We start from the raw sequence: 21,703 nt of genomic DNA, 5'->3' as shown, positions 1-21,703 counted from the left end.
TTGAAAACTTATAGTTAAGAGACTGAATTCCAGGAACTGCAAGCTATTTTAAGACTAGGTCTTTCCTCATGATCTGCTGGGGAGGGGAGCAGAGGAGAAAAGGTACCGACTCAGAGACACTCCAGGTAACACATACCACTACATAAATTTTAATGCCAACTAAGCAGGAAAACATATGGTACTTCGCTGCAAACTGAAGTGCATGTGCAGACTCAGGGGAGGAGGTTAGAGTTATACAGTTGGATGCTCTCTCCTCCTCCACCTTTTTGAATGCAAGCTATACATACAGTGTTATTAAACATGATATCACCGTAAAAAAGACTCTTTCCTTTTTTAATATCCATTCCACCTGTGCTTGTGATGTATTAGTCCCAGCTGTCAGGAAATACAGTGTTGCAAAGGTCCCTCTCACCACTGGGCACACTACATAAAAATAGTGTGTGTATACATGTGTGTACATGAGAAGGAGAGATGCTAGTCTCCAGCCTCTGACTATGTACATATTGCAATGTCTTTTATTGTATGTATGCACACACACTCACATATCTATGTATGCATGTGTGTCTTCATATAATGGCACCATCTGCTGCCAGACCTGGAAGTTTTGCAACATCATCTGTTACTGCATTTATACATTTCTTTTTATATTTTAGTATTTTTTTAAAAAATGAAAATATCAGCAGAGCACAGACCCTTTTGCACAGAACCTGACATCCCTTCTCTCATACGTACACTATACATGATAATGAATGCTCTGTATATACCAGAAAAAAAGAAGCGCATCTGGGTCTTGTAGTCAATACCAATGCAGATCAGGACATACTAAGGAAACCTTGTTTGTCACATTTGCTGGGTTGTTGCATCACTGAGCCAAGAGGCAGCCCCACGCTAATGGATAGGTTGACAGGCTGGGTGTGTCTGAGCCCTGCTGTGCAACCTTGGGCAAGTCCCTTCACCTCTGGGCACCTCTTTCTCCCCCCCAGCCTCTGCCCATCCTGGCTAATAGCTTGCAGGCTGTGTGGAACAGGGCATCTTTCTTACACTGTGCTCATATAGCACTTAATACAAAGGGTGCCTCATCTTAGTGATGGCCTTTAAGTGCCACAACAATACTACTAATAATCAAGGTTACAATTTTACTGCCAGGACCGTATTATTATGTAGCATTATACCTTTGAACATGCCTATTCTCATTTCTAGCAAAGGGATCAGCTCAGTGCTTCCTGTTATAAATCAAATGCTAATTATAAGTGTAATCTGAACTGCTTTTACTTTTCTTTTAAGCTGACTGCATAGGGCATAAACTTTGTTGTGATTCTGTGTTGCTATTTTGCCTGAGGTGCCTTTGTCCTCAAACACAGCTCCACATGTAGAATATCAGTAAAATACTAGGAGGCCAAGAACAGAGTTTGCATGAATTGCTTACATTACAGGATTACACCAACAGTGCTGTCATTACTGCTGGAAATTTGATCCTAGCCTATCCTTTGATGCATGTAACTTTAAGAAACTAATTGCCCATTAGGATGAAAGTTCCTATACATGCTATCAAGCCAAAACTTTGTATTATTAAAAGACCTGGTAAAAATGGAAATTGCACACTCAGTTACATGCTGGTTTTTTCGCAGTGCATCAGAATCAGATTGATTTAATCTTTGATGAAAAGTTGATGCTTGGAAAAAAACTCGAGAACAATGAGCCAGATTCTGAACTTGGCTTGATCCCAGTTCTCCAAGGGGGTGAGCATCCTCTGAGAAGCACTCAGCAGCTTAAGCCCTGCATGAGTCACTTGTACCTCTTTAGCAGTCCCCAGCAATCTGCCCTAAAGACAAATGCAGCTTTTCTGGCAGTGCCCTTAGGCTTTGGTGGATTCATCCTGGTATAACTGAGCAGACTGGGACAGGAATGTGACCCATTTTGTTTCCAGTTAATGAGCAGCTCCATTTCGGAAGTGATTAAAGGCCAAACTTGCCCTTTTACTGGAACTACTCAAAGCCCTGGGCAACCTGCAAGTCCCACTGAAGCCCCTGAAATAATGCTTCAAAGGCACTTTGCAGGAGCAGGCCTACTATGACGGTCCCTGGCAGAGCTGGCCATTTCCTCTCCCACACAGTGCAAATATCTTCTCCCACTGCATGGGCTGCATTGCCATTTTGCCTCCAACCTAATGCAAGTGCCAAATGTGACAGTGAGGCACACTTCCCTCCCTCCCTGGTTTGGGGTAGCTGCCCTCCACTATTGCATGTGTCCCCACTTAGCCAACATACTCCTGTTTTGTATCCCTTCCCTCCCACCCATGCAGGCTGAAAGTTCAGGAATAAAGCATAGGGTCCCTGCCTTTCCTCAGTCAATTCTTGCAGAGAAAATGATTTGGAAAGAGGGTGGTAGGGGGTACAGCTTACTTTCCCCTACACTCTGGCAGCACCAGATGGTTCAGCATCTCGTGTGATGAAGCCACTCTTGATGGATGATCGGATGAGCTCCAAGAGGTGCAAAAGGCAGTGACAAATTTCTGAGATGTGCAGAAGATGCCAATGACTTTGGAGAAAAGATTCCTTTCAGGGGTCAAATTCTGGAGGCCTGGGAAACCCCAAGGAGGTCAGCAAGTTAGGACAAAAAGTCATGGAGATCAGAAAATCATCACCTCAACTTTAACACATAACAACAACAGTCCTTTCATCAATTTCTATTGGGGGAGCACCTACAGAGCCCAGTCCTTTTTCCTACTGTTCTAGGCAAGGAACAAAAGTTTAAGAAACACCACCAAAACAGCTAATAAATCCTCAAAGGCCCGTTATGGAAGAGCTCAGCAGTAACTATCTCCATTTGGAAAAAGGGTGTGGCATGGCCCCATGCTATGGAGAAAGACAGGAGCGGGTCTGGAATTCAGCACTTTAGCGAGCACTTCTACATTCAAGGAAAATGTTAACACAGTGAGATTGTACATTTAGAAACACAGAGAAAAGATTTGGGGTTGGGACTTGGGGTTTATTTTTCCTGTTGTGGTTAGTTTGGAGTTTCCATTTTTGTTGATTGGAGATTTTTTTTTTTATGTCAAGCAAGAAAATTCTGTACAAAACCCGACAACCCCATGACTGTGATCTTGTGAGCAAAACGCTATCCAGAAATTCCAGCACACAGTTCCCTCTCGATCGTCAAGATAAGACACACTGACCTTCTTCACTTGCTGAAATCAGGATTTAAAAAAAAAAAAAGAACCTAAATAAGTCACACACTTACAACCCTGACAGAGTTTCTGGTGCACAGTGTCATCTTTAAAACACCCTGCTCTATTTTCTTGGTTGTAGCTAGACAAAAAACTAGTATCTATGCTCAGCCCTTCTCACCTGCTATAGCTTTCAGACCCCTCCTCCCTTTTCAGCCTTACTCTAAGGAACTGATCATTAGCCTTTTCCCTGGGGATAGTCTATCACAAGCTATTTTTAATCTCTATCTCTGCAATTCCCTGACTAACTTCCCCATGCCAAATACTCACTAAAAGTCATCAACCTTCAGCAAGGCCAACAAATGAATCAAATCTGCTGCCAGGACGTTTGGGAGATGAGCCAACAGAGCGTTAGGAACATTTTTTTTTAAGTCTATAGCAGGGGGATATTTTAAATGCCATAGCTTTAAAAAATCATATCCAAACTTCCCAGTATAATTCTGTTCTGAGGTACTAAATAGCAGATGAAACTCCAGAGGAGTGGCTTCCTTTAGAGACATTGGGGCTTATAATGGGAAACTGTTTTCCTCCACTTCATAGATCAATCCATCCGCCCATTTTCCACCTATGAGTGTAATGCTATATACAAATGTATAAAGGCCTAAAGGAGAAGAATCAGTTAGAATATCCTGTCTTCTGTTTTGCTGTGTGATTTGCACCACGATTTACATTAACAAAGTGTTGCAAGTTCTATTATCACTATGTGTGCTGCCTTTAATTCTCTGCAAATGCACACCCTTCCTTCTCCCTCCTACATTTTCACTTCCTTTCAAGCTACTGGATGGAGCTACTGTGTGCTGGTAAACTGTTGCTGCGTGCTCCCCCTGCCCTCTCTGAAGTGGATGCATAGCAAAGATAGGTGATACGATCTCTGTAAAGCAATCTCTTACCTATCTCTCTATGGAGGCAGAGATCTGCTCCGAGCAGGGTTAGTACAGATCATCTAATAGCTTTTCCCCATCTAGCTCTTCCACTTGTGCTGCCACTAGTGGATCTGCAGCAGAGAGAGAGAGATGCTGGGAGATTTTTAAACACAAGGCTGTCTTAAAATGAGTTATGTCTTGGAGGGGTGGGGAAGAGAGAGGCGGGGGGAACTAGAAAACACCCCTTTGCTTTGAACCTGTGGGAATGAAATGTCATCCCACAGGACCTAAAGTGAGCTGGACATGGGGATCTGAGGATCCAGCAGAGGCAGTGAAATGTCCCAGGCAATCTGGGGCTGGTCCCAGGCAAAGGAAGGGGAGACAACTGCCCTTCTGAGGAGGCAGGAAAAGCATATAACCTGCTGGATCTCCTTCAAGAGCTCAGGAAGGCAGGCTGTGGGATGGAGAGCCTGTGCTCTGTCCACAGTCACTTCCGACAGAAATGTGCCCTGCCAGAAAGCCTGTATTGCTGGGGGCAAGCACTAACAGGATGGGGAGGTGTGTCACTCCTGCAAACTGTGTCACTTGGCACATATCTGGCTGACACAGCTGGATCACCTCATTGAGATGTTTTATTACAGGGCCTGACATAACATTGGCAAGCTGCACTCTCTCCACACACACATGCAGACACCAAAAACACTCCCACATGTAGCCCCATTCAGCTTGCTTGCAAAGGCTTAACATGCCGCACATGCAGACACCGTCCCCACTATCCACTCAGCCCTCCCTCCTGCAAATGCAGCTTTAGCACACATGTCTAGATAAACTCAAAGGCTCCAAGGTTAAGTATGAAATAGAAATCCAGTGACCCCTGGCTGGGCAAGCAAGTTTAATGACTTGTCTGCTGCTGTATGTAACAAACATATGCTGACAAACATCTGCCTGAGTTGCGTCTCCAAACTAAAGGGCTGATGGAAGGGATCTGCCTTTAAAGACAGGGATAAAGTCAGCTGGGAATCCTGCTAAAAAGCGGTTAATGGGATATATGAATGGCTACTGAGTGAAAGGGAGGGGAGAAGAGCCTGGAGTCAGAGGCAACACCCGTTGTTTGGTGTTTTCCATGTTGCATCTAAAACCCTTCTATCGCATATGCAAGGCAGATGAATTACTCTGTAAATCCTATTACTCCGAGTGGATAAATCTTACATGCAAGTTAACAAGTCTGGAGAGCTGGGGAATGGAAGCTGCTGAACAGATATTCCAGGATCAAAACAACCCAGCACACAGGAGCTGAGAAAAGCAATATACACACACATACACACACACACGCACACACACACATGCCTCTTCTAGCATTCTCCTTCCCTGATCCCATCTCGCTAGCTCACATACCCCTCTGTCATTAAACGCGAGGGATGCAGGACACAGGGGATCATGTAGCAGGCCATTTGGTGACATCTAGCAGGATTTATTTCAGAGGAAGAGAAAGAAAACTTTGCCGCTGCCGTTAGCTTTGGTAGAGAATTGCTCCCTTGATGCTTCAGGGTTTTTGCACTATCAGCTCCTCATACAGATTACAGACTTATTTTAAATTACGTCCAGTAGTTTTATGGCTGTAATATACTGTGTGCACATACATTCACACACAGAGAATTTTCCTTCAGTAGGGAAGTTACTGCAGGTAAGTTGAGCAAGGCAAAATTCAAGAAAGAAGCCCACAGTAAAAAGGGGACTGGATTTCAGTTATTTGGGACACTCCGAGCTCAAAGCCCAAGTAGTCTAGGGACCATCTTTTCAAAATGTGCACAGCAAATACAGAAATGCAACACACAATGCTACTAGTGAACAAGGCTTCGCGTGCAAAGCCAGCCTCAGCACAAACGTTCAGATATGCAGGCACTGCATACACCCATTTACTTGGTCCCACAAAGAAACCAACACCGTGAACGATGTATAAGCTTCATAGATATTGGAGCTTTTATCCCATTTTTTCACCAGCCTTTCAACTAGTGTATCCATTTCCCCTCCCTTCTGGGCACAAAAATAAATAAATAAAATTAAAAGCCAGAGTCTCCCCAAAGAACTTGCCCAAGAGTTCTGGCAGCACCAGGAATAAAGTTTTTGCATAGGTGCAAAACAAGTAGGGAAAGATCAATGAAACATCTGGCAAACACAGCTGGATCCCTTTTCTATTTCTCTATTCATACTGCAGGACTGGTGAAAAACAAACATTCACAAGTGCTGGCTAACGTGAACAGCTCTTCTTTCCCCACCGAAATTCTTTTGATCCAGAGCACTACACAGAGAAGCGTGGTGGCAAGAGGCTTTCAAAAGCTTTGCAGTTTTTGATATTAAAGCATAAACACACATGCAGAGCTGCGTTGTAGCAGCTGCTGCTACTGCAGTTCAAGACATTAAAAAAAACCCCATGCATTCTCTATCATAGACAGATACACACACACACACATATATATAACATCACGCATATATGTGTACAGATACAGAGATAAAGATAAGAAAAAGTTGGCAAAATGCCCTACCTGAGGATGGCTGTATCCCCCTGCCTCACAGTGATGTTATCGGTGCCTCGGGTAAAATCCACGCTGCGGACTGGCAGCCCTGTAGGGAGAAGGCAAAGCAATCTCAGTAGGACCAGTGGCAATTGCTTCCCATCAGGCTGAGCCCTTGCTACCATGGCTGGTCTCGTTGAGTTTCTCTGTCAGTACTTGTCTCTCTCTGGACACGTATATACAGATGAATAGATGTAGAAAGAAAAACAATAATAATAATGTACAACTCTGTCTCTGATCGACAGCCCCAGATAAGGGAGACGATTTCACAGTCCTTCTTAGCTGCCACTTTCTCTTGCTCTTTTCAGTCTCTTGTTGCCTTCTCTCCCCCCAACCTCTTTCTTTTTTTTTAAGGCTCTCCAAAAAGTCTTAGCACAACCTTCAGTCAAAAAAGAAGGAAAGAAAAAAAAAACAGAGAGGAACGTGTGTGTGTGTATGAAAGGTAGATCAAAATGAAACAAGATGAAAAAGTCAGGTAGCAAAATAATAATTATATATATTTTTTTTTTAAATCAACCCGTTCGGAGTGATGGAGATAGGTGAAAAAAGCAAAAGGAAAAACAAGAGTCCTGTGTTCCAGGGCCGCGCGTGCGGGCGGTCCTGCTCCAGTGCGTGGCTGTGCAGTCTCTGAGCACCGAGCTCCCTTCCTAACCCACTTTCCCAGGCGGAGCGAGGGAGGGAGGAAGGGAGGGAGGGATCCTCGCTCGCGAAGCGGCAGCTCAGCGCTACAGCGGGAGCCAGGGCGGGAGGCCGGCAGCCGCCGCGGCCGCGGCCCCCTCCTCCGCGCAGCCCGCCCCGCGCCTCCCCGGCCCCATCGGAGCCGGCGGCTCCCCCGTGCGCTCGCGGCAGCGGCCTCGTCCGCGGCCTGGCCGGGCCTGGGGGAGCGCGGGGGACCCCGCCGGGGGGGGCGGAGGGGGCTGGCGGGGGAAAGGCAAGGGAGGGCCGCGGAGAGGGGAGCGAGGGCACCGCGGCGGAGGGGACGCGTGAGGGCTGGGGAAAGAGGGGGAGAAAGGCAGGGAGGGAAGGGGATGGGAGAGGAGGGGAGGCTGGAAAAAGCAGGATGGGGAGGAAGAGAGGGAGTGAGACCAGGGATTTGGAAGAAGAGGCGGACAGCGAAGCGGAGAGGAGAAGGCAGAAAGCGAGGGAGGCTCGGGGAGCGGGGTAGGAGCACGGGGAGAGACGCAGGCAGCGTTCAAGGGAGCACCGAGAAAAGGGGACCACGAAGCTGCGGCCAAAAGTGCAAACAACTTGGCTGCGCGGCCCGAAACCACAAGCTAATGGATTTAAAGAGGAACGTTCTTGGCAACGGCCTCAAACCTTGCTTTTTTCCCCCCTCTCGGACTTTCCCTCCAGATAAACAGTTGTACGCCCTCCCGCTTTCTGCTCCTCCCCCCCACCCCTCTCCGCTCGGTCCTTCCCTGCCCCCCGCTCTTTTCCCAGCCTCGGAGGGACGGAGGAGAGACAAAGCTGGTATTGAGCTGCCCGCAGTGTGAATACTCAGCCTGTGCTCCCCGGCTGCCAGCGCCCGCAGCTGAGCCCCGCGCCCCGCCGCAGCGCTGCCCACCCGGCACCGCTCCCGCCGCTCGCCCGCCACCAGCGGCACCGGCGGAGGGAGATTAAATTAATGGAGAGGAATAAGCCGTATGTTTGACTGCCGCTGCCTCCCTGCCGTTCCCCCTCCCCGCTCTCCTCTGCCTGCGGGAGGGATGAAGAGAGCGGCTCCCAGGGATGTTTCGCCGCGTAACCCTTCTGTGGCCACAGCACGACGGGGCCGGGAGAGGGGACGAGGGTGAAGGGGGCAGCGAGGACGGAGGACGTGGTTTGAAGGGGCTCCAGAGCAGCGGGTATGAGAAAAGCCGAGGGCAACTCCTGCTGCCCTGAGCGGTCACAGCACCACTGCATGCACGTGCAGGGAGGACCAACCAGGTTTTATACACAAGACAACCACACTGGATTAGACCAAAGGTCCGTCTAACCCCGTGTGCTGTCTCTGAGCGCAGTCTGAGGATGATGCCAAGGGACGAGCGCAAGCACCAGGCAAGCACACAGTGATACTGCCCCAGAGCACTTCTCTAATTTCCAGTGATTTGTGGCTACAACATGTCCCAAGCCTGTGGCAGTGTCTCTGTAGTTAATGGCGCTCGATTGATTTTCTTCTTCCAGGAACGCATGCAGCTGCTTTCTGAACCCCCAGAAATGAGCCCCCACAGCCTTGGGATGCAAAGGCAGCGCTGTCTAGGAGCCCTTAAACAATCCCCACATGTGTTAATGGGCCTTGAGTTAAGGGCTAAGGTCACGACACCACTACTCCCATGTCATACGCAGCAGTGGCAAAACGAGATGACTGCTTTGTACTCAAGCCAAGGGGACAAGGAGATTCAGATATTTCCCCTATAGGAGACTTGAAGTGGATGGAACCAGCGAGGGGGGAGCAACAAGGGGGAGCTGGGGATTAATCCATACACTGGATGAGCCCAAGCTACTGCAAAAAGAAATTTGGCCCAATGTGGGTATTGCTTTGAAGCCCATGCTTCCCATGGTAGCCTAGCAGACAGCGAGTCAGGCTACTGACTGAAGGAAATAGACGGCACAAGGCACAGAGAGAGCCATCCTCGGGATGTCTCTGATCACACTCCTGGCATTCCAGGTGGCAGCGCAACAGGCACTGCCAAGAAGACACTCACGCTCAAGTTCAGGCTCTCATGCCACTGTGCGAGTACTACTACGAGATGTGGTACATATGAAATTACTAATGATAGAAATGGACCTTCTCACAAGTCAGAGCGCTGCATGGATCCCTTTTACAAGGGTCTCTCACATATGTTTCATCTACATTTAATAAGAGCTATTCTATGTTAATTAAATGCCAGTGGAGTAAGGAAAACATATTTGTCGAAGATTAACTATTATGTAATGCGAGAAGCATCTGCCACCCAACTGCTAGAGCTCACTAAATATTTCCTTATCTCAAAGTATTTACTTAGGAGGCAATAACTATCCAGTTAAATCTAAATTTAATGCTTAGTTAAATATAGTTCATGGAAAGTGGCACCAATATATTTTATATGGAGAATGACAAAGGGGGTTTCAGGGAGAGAGGAGAAACCTTTCGCTGGACTCTGCTAACATCCTGACCCAAAGTGGGATGGCACTTTGCGTGCCTCTCAGCAAAGTGGGGGTCTTCACAGCATACTCTGAGGCCGCTCTCTACTGAGGTGGAAATACAAGGGCAGTCCTCATCATCATAGACGTTTATATGGTCCTGATTAGAACTACTGTAGCATAACTTTTTAATAACAGAGAAAACGGAGATAAGGAAGAAATTCCCTTGAGGGTCACATGGTCCTGGGGGGGGGGGGAAGCCCCTAAAATTGATAGACCTTATTTGCTTTTAGAAGCATATGGAAATGAAAAGAAGTGGTTGTCTGGGTGGAAATGTACAAAAAAACCAGGAATCACACAAATCCTACTCATCAGGAGAGAGCCCCATGAGTAAAATAAATACATTTTTTTGTGTTCCCAGAAGAAATAACTCTAGACCCATCTCCCCCTGCTGGAAGCAGACAAAGAAATGGCAGGTTTGCATTGTAACTTTTTTTACATCCCAAAATCCTGAGGGAAAATTCAGGTAAACAATCAGAACAAAGGCACCGCATACCCATACTGACATCTTTTAATTCCCTTTACCAATACTCCTGGTAGGTTCAGGACTGGCAGGGCCAGCCTGACTGACCAAATTTTGTCAACACGCAGTACAGGAATGAACGGGGCAGTACGAGCCCAATTCCTCGGGTAACACATCATCCCCTCTGTCCCCCAGTGCTAAAACACACCTTGCCCAAAGGGAACAAAGCACAGAGCAACACCCTTTGATGAGGGCAGGCTGTATGGCATCACTCAAGTCATGACAAAAAATGCTTGGATGACCTGTTTTGGAAGGTGTCTGTGTTTCCCTGCTGTGGATGTGGGATGACTCTGCATGCAAGCTGGAAGAAAAACAGCAGCACATGCAGACACATCTTAGTTAGCTTTGTTCTCCCTGGCTTTGAAGGAAATGTGCCAAAGACATCACAGCCTGGGTGTCTGAGCTGGCCAAAGCAAACTCCCTTGATGCTGGCCCCAAGTAGGTAGCCTGCACCGAAGTACGCAGTGCTGTGATGCAGTGAGACTGTTACCTGAGTCAGGGTAATGGTCAGAGAGTTACCTGAGCCAGGACTACCTGTGCCATAGCTCAGTTCTTGAGCTGCTTGGGGACTGACATCATGAAAGCCTGAAGTGTGATCTGCTTCTGATGGAAAGTCAACAGGCTCTGATCACAAATAGGCATAGGCTTTTTTGCATTTGAGTTGTCTACAGGCAAGGTGCAATCCATGGGGGCGGGGGGGGGGGGAGCAATGTCAGCTGCAACAGTAAATGGTATGATGTGGAGGGCTGCCTTCTAGGAGCTGAAATGTGGCTCACTGGCTCACTTCACAAACAGCCACAGAATGGCAACCTGTGTCACTTGACTTTCAATCACTATCAACCTGCTTCCACCAAAACTGGTGACCTGTTCCAAATCTCACTGGAATCGGGGAAAAGATATGTCTGATAAATATGAAAGAAATGCTCACACACATCTCCAGACCCTTTCATGGCCCAAGTGATTGTTTTAAGTAAGGTGACAGCATGACTGCTCTGCCAGGAGAATCCAAGTACTGAGGGACGTTACTAAGGGTATCTGCAATGGCGAGTGAAAACATATGATGTTTTACGACATCAGCATGTTTAGCCAAGATACACTGATGCACTCAAATGGTACAGCCTGGCAAAAGCATTTCAGCTGTGCAGACAAAATGCAATTTTGTTGCATTGACAGAGGGGTTAGAGAGAGGAACAGAAAAGAGTCAAACGGGTTTCCCCACATTGGGAGGAAGATTGAGGGACTGTGGCAGGGCAATGGTGACCTCTTTTCCCTCTTCTTTCCAGTACCTGCAGATCCCACCTAAACACATGCTGCCACTGACTTCTACCTTGCTGTGCAAGAGCACTGTCCCATTCCTTTTTATCAAGCAGCCACTTTTCACTCTTTCTTCCTGGGATACAGGAAGCCACAGGAGTAGAAGAGAAGGAGCAGGGGCAGGAAAGAAGTGGAAAAAAACTCTCAGCTTCTTTTGAGGCTGAGGCAGCTGCTGCCATGAGGGGCCATCTCCAGATACAACTCAAGCTCTCCTCTGAATGCAGCAAAGGCCTCTACAGGCAAATCAAGGAGGAGATGAGGTTTGAATGGTAAATCCCTGTCTCCCCAGACATAGAGAGTTCCCTATACCATGTCCATTCCTTTAGTTAAACCTGCCTAGTAAAGCGGCCATCTTTACCAGGCCCAACAGTCCGCTGGAAAGAGTGAACATTTCCCTGAGACAACTGAAAAGAAGAACAAGTCAGCTGGGGGCAGGATGTCTATCAAACTTGTTCCTTCCCTACTGGAACATCCATGACACTTATTCATATCCCTAAGGTACTTATGGAAGGCAGGTTACAAAAAAGCATTCAGCAATCGAAGAAAATATATGCGTATGATAGTGGTAATGCAAGAAGTAACAATGCCAGCATGTGCTATTATTAAAAAAAATACACCTTTTTATGACTATCTTGCAAATCTATATTTAGCCTGCATTTTGATTCTTAAAAATCAGAGCCAGCTTAGGCCTGAGACACACATCAGGACATGTACTGCAGCAAAATGCAGCTTCCTCTGAAGTAAAGACCTTCAACTAGATAGAAGAATTCAGTGCATCAAGAGCATTCACAGACAGGTCATAACTGTGGATGACAACATGCACTTGCAAAACCTCTTTCCGAGCATGGCTACTGATCTATAACAGAAATTCCTACTGTACAAGAACAATAGCTGATTTTCAACAATTTGTAACCTTGTTACTATGCAACCGATTGGCTTCACAATTGATCACCTCCATGCTCCTCAGTGCAGACAATTTAGAGGCCAAAGGCCAGGTTTGCAACTGCTGTAAGTTGACATACCACTACCATAGTCAAAAGAGCTATACTGATTTCCACCAGCTAAACATGAAGGCCTGAGTCTCAAAGTTCACCTGCTTTTGTGCTGCATGGGTTAAAAAAACAGTGCTATCACTTTCGAAAGGGAAAACCTTGTTCAACTGGCTAAAGAGATTTTGTGCTCAGACTTTTCAGAAAGTTTCACCTTTGTCTAAAGACTAAATCTGAGGGCTGGAGAGGAGGAAAATAGCAGCCCCAAAGGTACCTTTTTCAGCAGGGTATGACTATATGGCATTAAAGGATTAGTACTGCAACTGGTTTGTGATCGTAATTGTTGATTACTACCACAGTAAGTTCTTGTAGAACTAAAAAGCCATTGGCAACAGGTCTTTTCTACTTGCAGAGGAACGAGAAACAGAGTTTAGCTATAACAAAAGCTGCCTTTCCGGCCTTACAAATGCAACAAGCATTAAAGCAATCACTAGTATTGAGAGTGTGGCAGTGCCTTTTCCCTGAAAAATCACGTATCATTAGCAGCTTTCTCATGGACACCTCAGAACTGGGCTTCATAGCTGCTGTTTGTCAGAGGGTGTCAAATCACTTCCAAACAACGGGAGGCCACGCTGCTCAGCCATTGCTGCTGAATGGCCGTGAGCCAAGCTCCCTGCTACTGCAGGGATGAGGCAGCACACCCAGTGGGAAGCTCTGTTACCTGTTCTCTCAGAAAGGGCCAGCTCACTGCGTAAGAAACAGGGAAAGAACTGATTCCAGTTTTCTGGCATTTCTTATGGGGAGAAGGTATGTGGACCTATATTTTCAGATGTGGCTATGGGAGCTAGACATGCAAATCTGGACAAGCAGTCCACATTTCCCCCTAAGGACAGCTTTAAGATCTCTTTTCTTTTATATATTTAGGAGTGAAATCATTGCTCCACTGAGGTCAAGTAACACACTTGAGACAAGTGGAGCAAGTGTTCAACCCTAAAGCTCTTTAAAAGCTTCCATAAGATCCTTCCATAAGAATGTCTGGCAAGGCAGTACTTCTGTATGCTTAGAACTGGTGTTCTCCATAAACGCTTCTCCCAGTGTTGGTGAATATTTACAGCCCTCAGCATGAGTAACTAGGATGAACCATGCAGGAGGAGCCTAGGGCAGTTAAAAGTCCCTCCCAACATACAAGCAGAAAGATCACCCAGTGGTTGGGATGTTCTAGGAGGGCTTGGGAGACCTCCAGCCCCAGTTTCCTCAGTTACTTTGGGTAAATCACTTAATGAGGCATTCGCAAAGGCAGAGAAAGCTAATCTCCATAGGTTCCCTCTCTCGAGGGCACTTCAGAGCAGTTGCCAAGTTTAACTGTTTAAAATTGTCCTCGGTCTCGCTGGGTGTGTCAGAATTTCCAGCTTCATAGTGGAGATCCTAACATGCCCTTAACTTCCAACAGTGTTCAGAGGATAATACACTGAAGACTGCAAGGTGATCTGACATTACAATAACAAAACTCCCTGCAAGACGCAATGTACAGAACATGCCAGGCAAGTTTGTGATATATTTGTAACACACTCATTAACAGGCCCCAAAATGACTGTCTGGCAGTTGCAAAGGGTGTTGTGATCACAGTAGACAGGAATCCTATACAACTAAGAGGTGGTAAAACCCGTTTTGCTGAGTCTTGCTGTATATTCGATGACCTGCTCTGGCATGGAGTTCTCAACACAATACTAATGGATGGGAATAATCATTCTGACAGTGATGATTCAGAACAGAGCTCCAAAGTCTTGCTGAAATGATACACGATACACATTCATCATCACCAGAGAATTAATTTTATTGTAAAGAATAGAGCGCAGCAGGCTGTTGTTCTGCACATTTTCTTGTCCATTACAGAAGCTCCCACATAGCTTTTATGAAACTTAAACTGAGGCCTTCAGTGAGACAAGAAAGATTGTCAAGATTTGTGATGCTATCAGGAAAGAAGGCACCGTCAGAAAGCCTAAGACACAGTGAGCTCAGAGATGAATTTGTATGCAGAAATTTGGAGAAGGGTCCCTCTGAAACAGTGACCTGTCTGAATTCAAGCTCCTGAAAAAACACTTCCAATCTTTTCACCATATTCAGGTCTGAAAACAAGGAGAACATTCTTAAAATGTCCAGATTTTCAAGGTGACAAGCTAGGACAACTGTCCCACAGACACAAAAGGCACCATTCTAACAGGCCACAGGTCAGGGGCATCTCTGCATCACCAAGTCTAGGGTTAGTGCCTGCTTATTCATTTGACATATACGTTCTATTGCTTTTGCATTTTTCCTCTTTCCCATACTTCTTTTCTGCTCCTTTCTCCTAGCTCCTTACCCTGATGTTTTCAAGTTCTTCTCCCTTTTTCATGTTGCACCCCTGTCCTGTTTGTCACACACAGTTTTATTCGTATGTTTTAAAGCCAGAAGGGACTTCTCTGACCATCCTTTCCAGTTGCCTGAAAACCCCAGTCCATGGAAACTCACCCATTGATTCTGGCAAGAAGCCATAACCAGTGGCTGAGCCAGAGCACCTTTTCAAAGAAAGGCTGTCAGCTTTGGTTTAAGCACTTCCAAGTTGCAGAGATCTATGCTATGTCAGTGGTTTTGATGGTTAATTACCATGCAGGTTAAGAATTTTTCACCTTATTTGAGCACAAACTTTTAATTCCTTTAACATCCAGCCACTGAATCTAACCATGCTTCTGTCTGCTTAAAGGGTCTTCTGCTGATAGAAACCCTCTTCCTGAAATACAATTTTGTACCTGTTTGAGTCTTACTTTGTACCACTTTCGTTTCTAGCCCAATACTTTGCCACAAACTCCCAACACCTGTTGCCAGGGAGGGGAGCAGAGTGTTTTCAACAGCTTCTAACAAGATCTGGCAGATGGCAGATTAGTAGCACTGTTTCCTAGGGATGTGGCCAGTTAGCACAAGGTAGGGCGAGGAATGGGAACTTCTGGGTCCAAGCCTAAGCATGGGGAAGGGTTGGGGGCAGAAGTGACATGAGGAAAGGACAGAAGACCTTCCCACCAAGATGTGTATGCATAGGGTGACTCCTCAAGGCGAGCAAGGATTTTGCTGGCAGTGATTCCAGCAGCTGGTTCTATTGCAGAAGACTGAAGTGCCTCCAGCACAGTTCTGTGCTCAGATGTAGTGGCAGTGCAGCTGTACAGCCTGCGGGGTTTTTACTTGCAGCGGCAGGAGAACCTGGACTCGGAACCATCCTGATTTAATCTAATCCAAACTCCTATTTAAATCAACTGGGTTGGAAAAAGAACAAGCCCAGGTGTGGACATACCTGAAATCAGCTGAGACAAAGCAATATCTATCAAGGGAACAGAAATTCTTCTCTGTATCCTAGCTTACAACACTGAGCTGGACAAGTGACCCACATGTCCTGAAACAGCTACCTGAAGCAGAGGCTTGGAGGGCATTTATGCAAGCTTCCAGGCAAGAATGAGAATAGGCAGGTCTTCTCCTGGGGGCAGGGGCTCATAAGTAGCTGTGGGAACTTCACCTGTCAGAGCCAGGACCGGGCCTCAAAAAACCAGGAGGTCACACCCTCTGATAACAATTTGCTCAGCTCAGGAAACTTTTTAGTTCCAGCAGCTTGCTGGGGTTTATGAAACAAAGAGCCAGTAACCCACACAGGAACCATGGTATTGCTCCCTGTGAAACCCCAGGGGATTTGTAGATCGTTCTGGTCTTCAGTAACACTTCATTAGCTTCCTAATTTATATAACATACCAGTATTTTTTGAATTATATAAAGGGCCTGCTAGCTTATTGCTGCAGGCCGAGATGAGTGAAGGACAAAGAGCAGGCTGGACAGAGCACCCTGGCAACTGGCTGAACAAAGGCAGATGATGTGAAAAAATTGCTACAGTTGGATCAGACTGAAGCAGGGTAATGAAAAAAAGCCCAAAGAAAACTTCTAATGATGAGATGGAGCCCCGAGTAGAGTGTTCCCTCACTTCACTAATTATAGGAATAATAACAGGAATAGACTGATGAGCGAACCCCAAGACATCAGGTGTAAATACTATTTGTGGGTGAGACTACTTCAGGAGTTCCAAGGGGATATGTATCTGATTAGTTTGAAGTCAAAGTCATTGTCCATAAGGTCTTTTCACCCTATTCTGTCTGCAAGGCCTAGCAAGGAAGTCCCCTGTACTTGCCAGACTGAAGTGAGAATCCAGGGAGGGCTTCAATTCATGCAACACAGGGCTTTGGGTCACTGCAAGCACTTGCCTCTGAGCTCCTAGTAGGACAACCACTTTTGCCTACAGTCATGGGTGGTCAGTGCATGGTTTGAAGGAGCTGGCTGGAAAGCCTTCCACAGACTTGCCATGGTAAAAACACTGCTGCCAAATGCAGGGAGTTGCTTGCACAAGTCCTTGCAACCTACCAATCCTGAGGGAGAAGGAGCCTAAAGGTCAAAGGATTTCCCCATTCAAGGCTTTAAATGCACCTGAGATGTCAGAAACGCTGACAGGCAGAGGCCCTGGTATAATCAAATGGAGCTTTGCCACCAATTTCAGTGGGGCTATGATTTCATCTCCTGAGTCTGCCTCTCACCCTCATTCTCAGTAAATTCTTTTTGGCTGGAGAATAAGCACAATAAAGAAAGGACAAAGCAAATATGGAAATTAAGACGTACCTTCAAATTCACATCCATTTAACTGAATTACAACAATTTTCCAATAAATTCATTTCTCAAAGTGAGAACTGAGTCTGACTGGCCTCAGACAGACCTAGCTTAAGTAAATGAAGTGCAAATTCCTACTGCTTCCAGCTCTGTCAATACACCCCTGTTCTGTCTATCAACATCCTCTGGTATTCCTGCCCACTCTCCCCATCTGCTGATGTAGCTAAGTCCTGAAGAGAAGTTGTTGCTATTGCTTATGAATTTTTAATGCAGCAAGGAAAAGACTGCAGGAAGAAGAATATTTGGTGGCATTTACTCCCTGTGATCAAAGCCATTTCATGTCTCTTGTGTGATATTATTAGAAACACAATACAAAGTGAAAGCAGTGTTCAGACTGAGGTCCCTATTCAAAAAAACTCCACTTTCTGCAGAGTAGAATGCAAGAACCAATGCTGGCAGGAAGCCCGTATTCTCATAGCATCTCCTGCCCATGTCTATCTACCAAGGACTTACATGACAGAAAGAGCCTAATGGGGTCTTTAAATCCAGTCCCCTCATATTGCAAACACTAGATGTCCTGTAGGACATCTCCACTCCCCACAGAACACTTCCCAACAACACCCAAAATCGAATGTATGGCCAGCAGTAAGAAGCCCAAACCTAAATATACATTGTGGCACAGAAAGAGCTATATTTTAGGTCTCCGCTGTCAACAGTATTTTTTTTTTAATAAAACTCCCATGTGATGAGAGGAAAAAGACCATATTCCATGCCAGAGGTTTCCCTGGCAGAAGTCATCTGCAAGTAGGACTAGGATGAAGGTTTCCTCATACTCCCAGCCCCAGAGATTATTTTGAGTGTGTGCTTGGGACACACTAAGCAATCACCTAAGAGAATGTAAAGCCAAAAACAGTGCTTACATGCTCTGTCCTGTCATGAGGTGGGGCAATCCTCCAGTACCAAGGGGCAGTAGAACACTTTACAAGAGAGTCTGTTAAGCATCAAGCGAGCAGAAAGGGAATTTTTAGCTAGCAGGAAAGCAGATATAGGGGCTGAAACAGACTGGGCCCTCTGAAAGTCTGGGTAAATTCCAGGTCCTTTTCATTCCTCCCCTCTAACCTGATGTACACAACGGACTATGTGCACCAATATGAATTCCATGAAAAGCTTCTCACTTTGACTTCCGACAAACTCTCTGCATAGCCCTGACAAACACTCACACAAAAAATATTCCACTAGAAGAATACTCACTACCTGAATATGCTGTAGTTGCAGACTGCCCCATCTTCCTGCCATTATTCAATCAACAAGAAAACTCAGACACCAAGAGGCCAAACTGATCAAATATCCAGCCACAAGCAATGTATCTCATGCAGATCCCCCCCTACCGTTGCTCGGGAGCTTCTGAAACAATTCTGTCCATTGTTGCTAACTGTTTGACGAGGGCTTCACAAAAAGCCGATGGCTTGTTCACATGACAACTATGATGGTGTTGAGGATGCATTGCTCATATCGGCCGAAATTGTTCAGCCTCTGTTGCTGAACAATTTGTTGGCTGAAAGACTGAGATATATGTGAGCAAGGCTCGAGGTTCAGTGAGTACCAAAGCAGGATACCTGTGCAAAAATATTTGCCCCGAGTCACAACTGCTGATACTATGGGACTCATGATTCCTCGGTGTAAACCATCAGGCAAATGTCTTTGCAGTAATATGACAAAATGCAAAGTCAAGGGAACTGCAATTGGAATTGAAGTGAGATTTCAGCGTTTTGGTAAACAATTTTGTAAATGAACACTCAAAGCAGTAATGCGGATGTTTACAGAGGTAACAGAAAGACTCTGAATGGCCCCCGTTGTGTTTCTGTCATTTCCAGCTGGACAATGATGAGGGGCTCCTTACTGGACAGCTTTTTCTAGGCCACTGTGCAAACACAGAACTGATGATTGAAGCAAAGAAAGACCACACACACTGAAAAATGTCCAAAGGTAACTGGAAGAAATCAACACTTAATAGATAAAGTGGTAACAGTCCCTCCAAGCGTTAAAATAAGAGCATTCCACACAGCAGGAGCTCTGCTGTATATGTAGGAAAGTGGGACTTCTTTGGACTGAAGAGGTGTCTTGCTCTTGCTGGCACAGTAAAATGCAGAAAGGATTTAGGTTTCACATAAGGTAAACTCTTCTCCATTCCACTTACAGAGCACAACAGACCTGTGGGCATGGTACTAGGTGCTACAAGTCCATAAGGAAAGGAACTCCAGGGAGAGAGAGACAGGATACAGTTCATTGTGGAAAGCGGCATATGACACCATCATGATACATGTCTATGTGTGTATGCGCGTGCACGTGCGTACATGAAATAAGGCTGGCATATATGATATTCCAATCTACTGGGATGATTCAATAGTAAAAAGATAATTTTAAGCTCCATGATCCTTTTGCCAGGGAATAACACCAGGAAGCAAAATAAATCAGTACAAACAGAAAGGACAGAAAAAACCTGTCTCATCAGGAGGTCAAATCTTTCTTACAGCTTTCAGCATGATTTCCAAGATTTCCAGAGATCACCTCACCCCCAAGAGCCAATCTGAAAACACATTCTCTGAACATCTTGGCCAGGATAGAGTGACAATGGAATTGGAGTCAACATCTCAATGTCTGAGGAACATGCAGTTTACTTTGTCATAGATATATTCAACTCCCGACAGAAAGATTCAAGATGTCACTGATACTAGACAGATGATCCTTAGTTCCATACACAAGCGCTTTTATGAGGTGAAGCTGGGGTCCCTTGTTTCTGTAATATCTTTCCACAAAGCTGCTGTGTGTTTAAATAGCGCTATGGGAGATGGATGGGTTTGAGTATATATATGGAGACATATTTTGCGGCTGGAATATGATTATGGAGCTAGTGAAGCTGTAATGGCAAACCCAAAAAGGGTTTGCAAGCTGCTTAACTTTGTCCTTGACTGTGGGATTAAGGGAATCGGACAACCTTCTGCAGCAGGTTATGGCTCTCATCTTCCCTGACTATTTTGCCAGTAGGTAAGAGAATGCCATATTCTAGCAACCCACAAAAAGGTGCAAAGCTGTTTTGACAACTCATCTGGCAACCACAGCAAGTAAGTCACATTAATACCAAGTCAGAATAATAAACGCTGGAAATTGAAGGTAAAGGGAAATAAAGTTTAAGACTAGGAAGGGTTTCAGAAAGAAAAGCAAAACATTCAGTATTTTTTGTAAACTCCTGTTGTGTTAGACCCAACAGAAATGATTAATGCTTTCTGATTATATAACATAACCAATGTGAAATTAAAGAAGGAAAACAATTAAGAAAAATATTACTTCTTGTTCCCTCACCAGACCTTCTCAGAAGGGAACAGGGGAAGCCCACAATAAGCCTTGTATTCTTCAAAGGAAAACTCCAGCCAGGGACTGCATTTAGGATCTTAACTTGGTATAGAAGTTCTTTTGAGAGAATTATTCTTGCCCTGTCCATAGTGGGATTTAGGAAGTACAAAGAACATTTATTAGCTTAGTCCAAAGAAGGCAGTATGTTTTCAAGGTGTATTAAAAATCAGTTAAACCTTAGGCTACTTCCCCCATTACACTAAACATATGTTAAAGTCATACTGCCTTGTTTTCATTAGGCTCTTAATACATGCTCCCAAAAGCTGTTTCACCTTAAAGCTCCTGTGAGAAAGCTATAGCGGTTTAGCTATGCTGGCAAACCCATCAAAAGCTGACATGATGCTGCTACTGCTGTAACTTCCTATCTTTTCATTCCCCAAACAAACACTCTTAGGAAAAAGATTACAAGGCCAGAGCACTGTATCTGCCCTTCAGCTCTCATAGTGTCACATTCAGCACCACACTGCCTCATGACTGCAATTACAGTAGCAAAAGTTTATAGCATGGACCTGAGCAAGCCTCAACATAGGAAAGTGGAAGCCTACCTGTAAACTGGCAGAAATAGAGCTGCTGCATGGCAATCCAAACAGACAAATTGAGGCTCACCCTGAAATTACCTTGCTTTGGTTCATGACTTCTGACCATTGGGTAGGAAAGAAAATGCTACCTGTCCCAGGACTTTTGTGAATCCAGACTGATTTCTCTTTTCTAAATGAAAACATTTGTCAAGATTACCCTAAAGCTGCAAGCTGCTTTTAGATGACCCAAAACAAGGTTTTCAGTGTTAATTCTAAAAGAAAATCCCCTCTCCAACTCCTGAACAAAAACACTTTAAAGATACCTGCTGTCCCTTCAGAGTGTGGACTTGGTCCACGTACATTCTGCATTTCCCTTGTGCTATTTCCCTCTGAGTAACTCACTGAAGAGGAAGTGAAGTCCTTCCTTCTGCCCTTTCACTGCATGTTTTTTTC

At 45.4% G+C, this 21,703-nt stretch overlaps 1 protein-coding gene across 5 annotated transcripts in view; it reads right to left on the bottom strand.

The window, feature by feature from the left end:
• The window catches only part of LSAMP (limbic system associated membrane protein), a 1,021,997-nt gene that overhangs the window by 312,891 nt on the left and 687,403 nt on the right, over positions 1 to 21,703 (bottom strand). For 2 of the 5 annotated variants that reach the window (XM_064520180.1, XM_064520196.1), the window contains exon 2: positions 6,633 to 6,711. In XM_064520180.1, the coding sequence (XP_064376250.1) occupies positions 6,633 to 6,711 (79 nt within the window). Of the gene's footprint in view, positions 1 to 6,632; positions 7,504 to 21,703 lie in introns of those variants that run through there. The other 3 variants (XM_064520188.1, XM_064520202.1, XM_026093987.2) reach the window with 3 other exon arrangements.

This window comes from Dromaius novaehollandiae, chromosome 1 (assembly GCF_036370855.1).
Source record: "Dromaius novaehollandiae isolate bDroNov1 chromosome 1, bDroNov1.hap1, whole genome shotgun sequence".
Taxonomy (NCBI): Eukaryota; Metazoa; Chordata; class Aves; order Casuariiformes; family Dromaiidae; genus Dromaius; species Dromaius novaehollandiae.
This window is presented reverse-complemented; position numbering and strand designations above follow the sequence as displayed.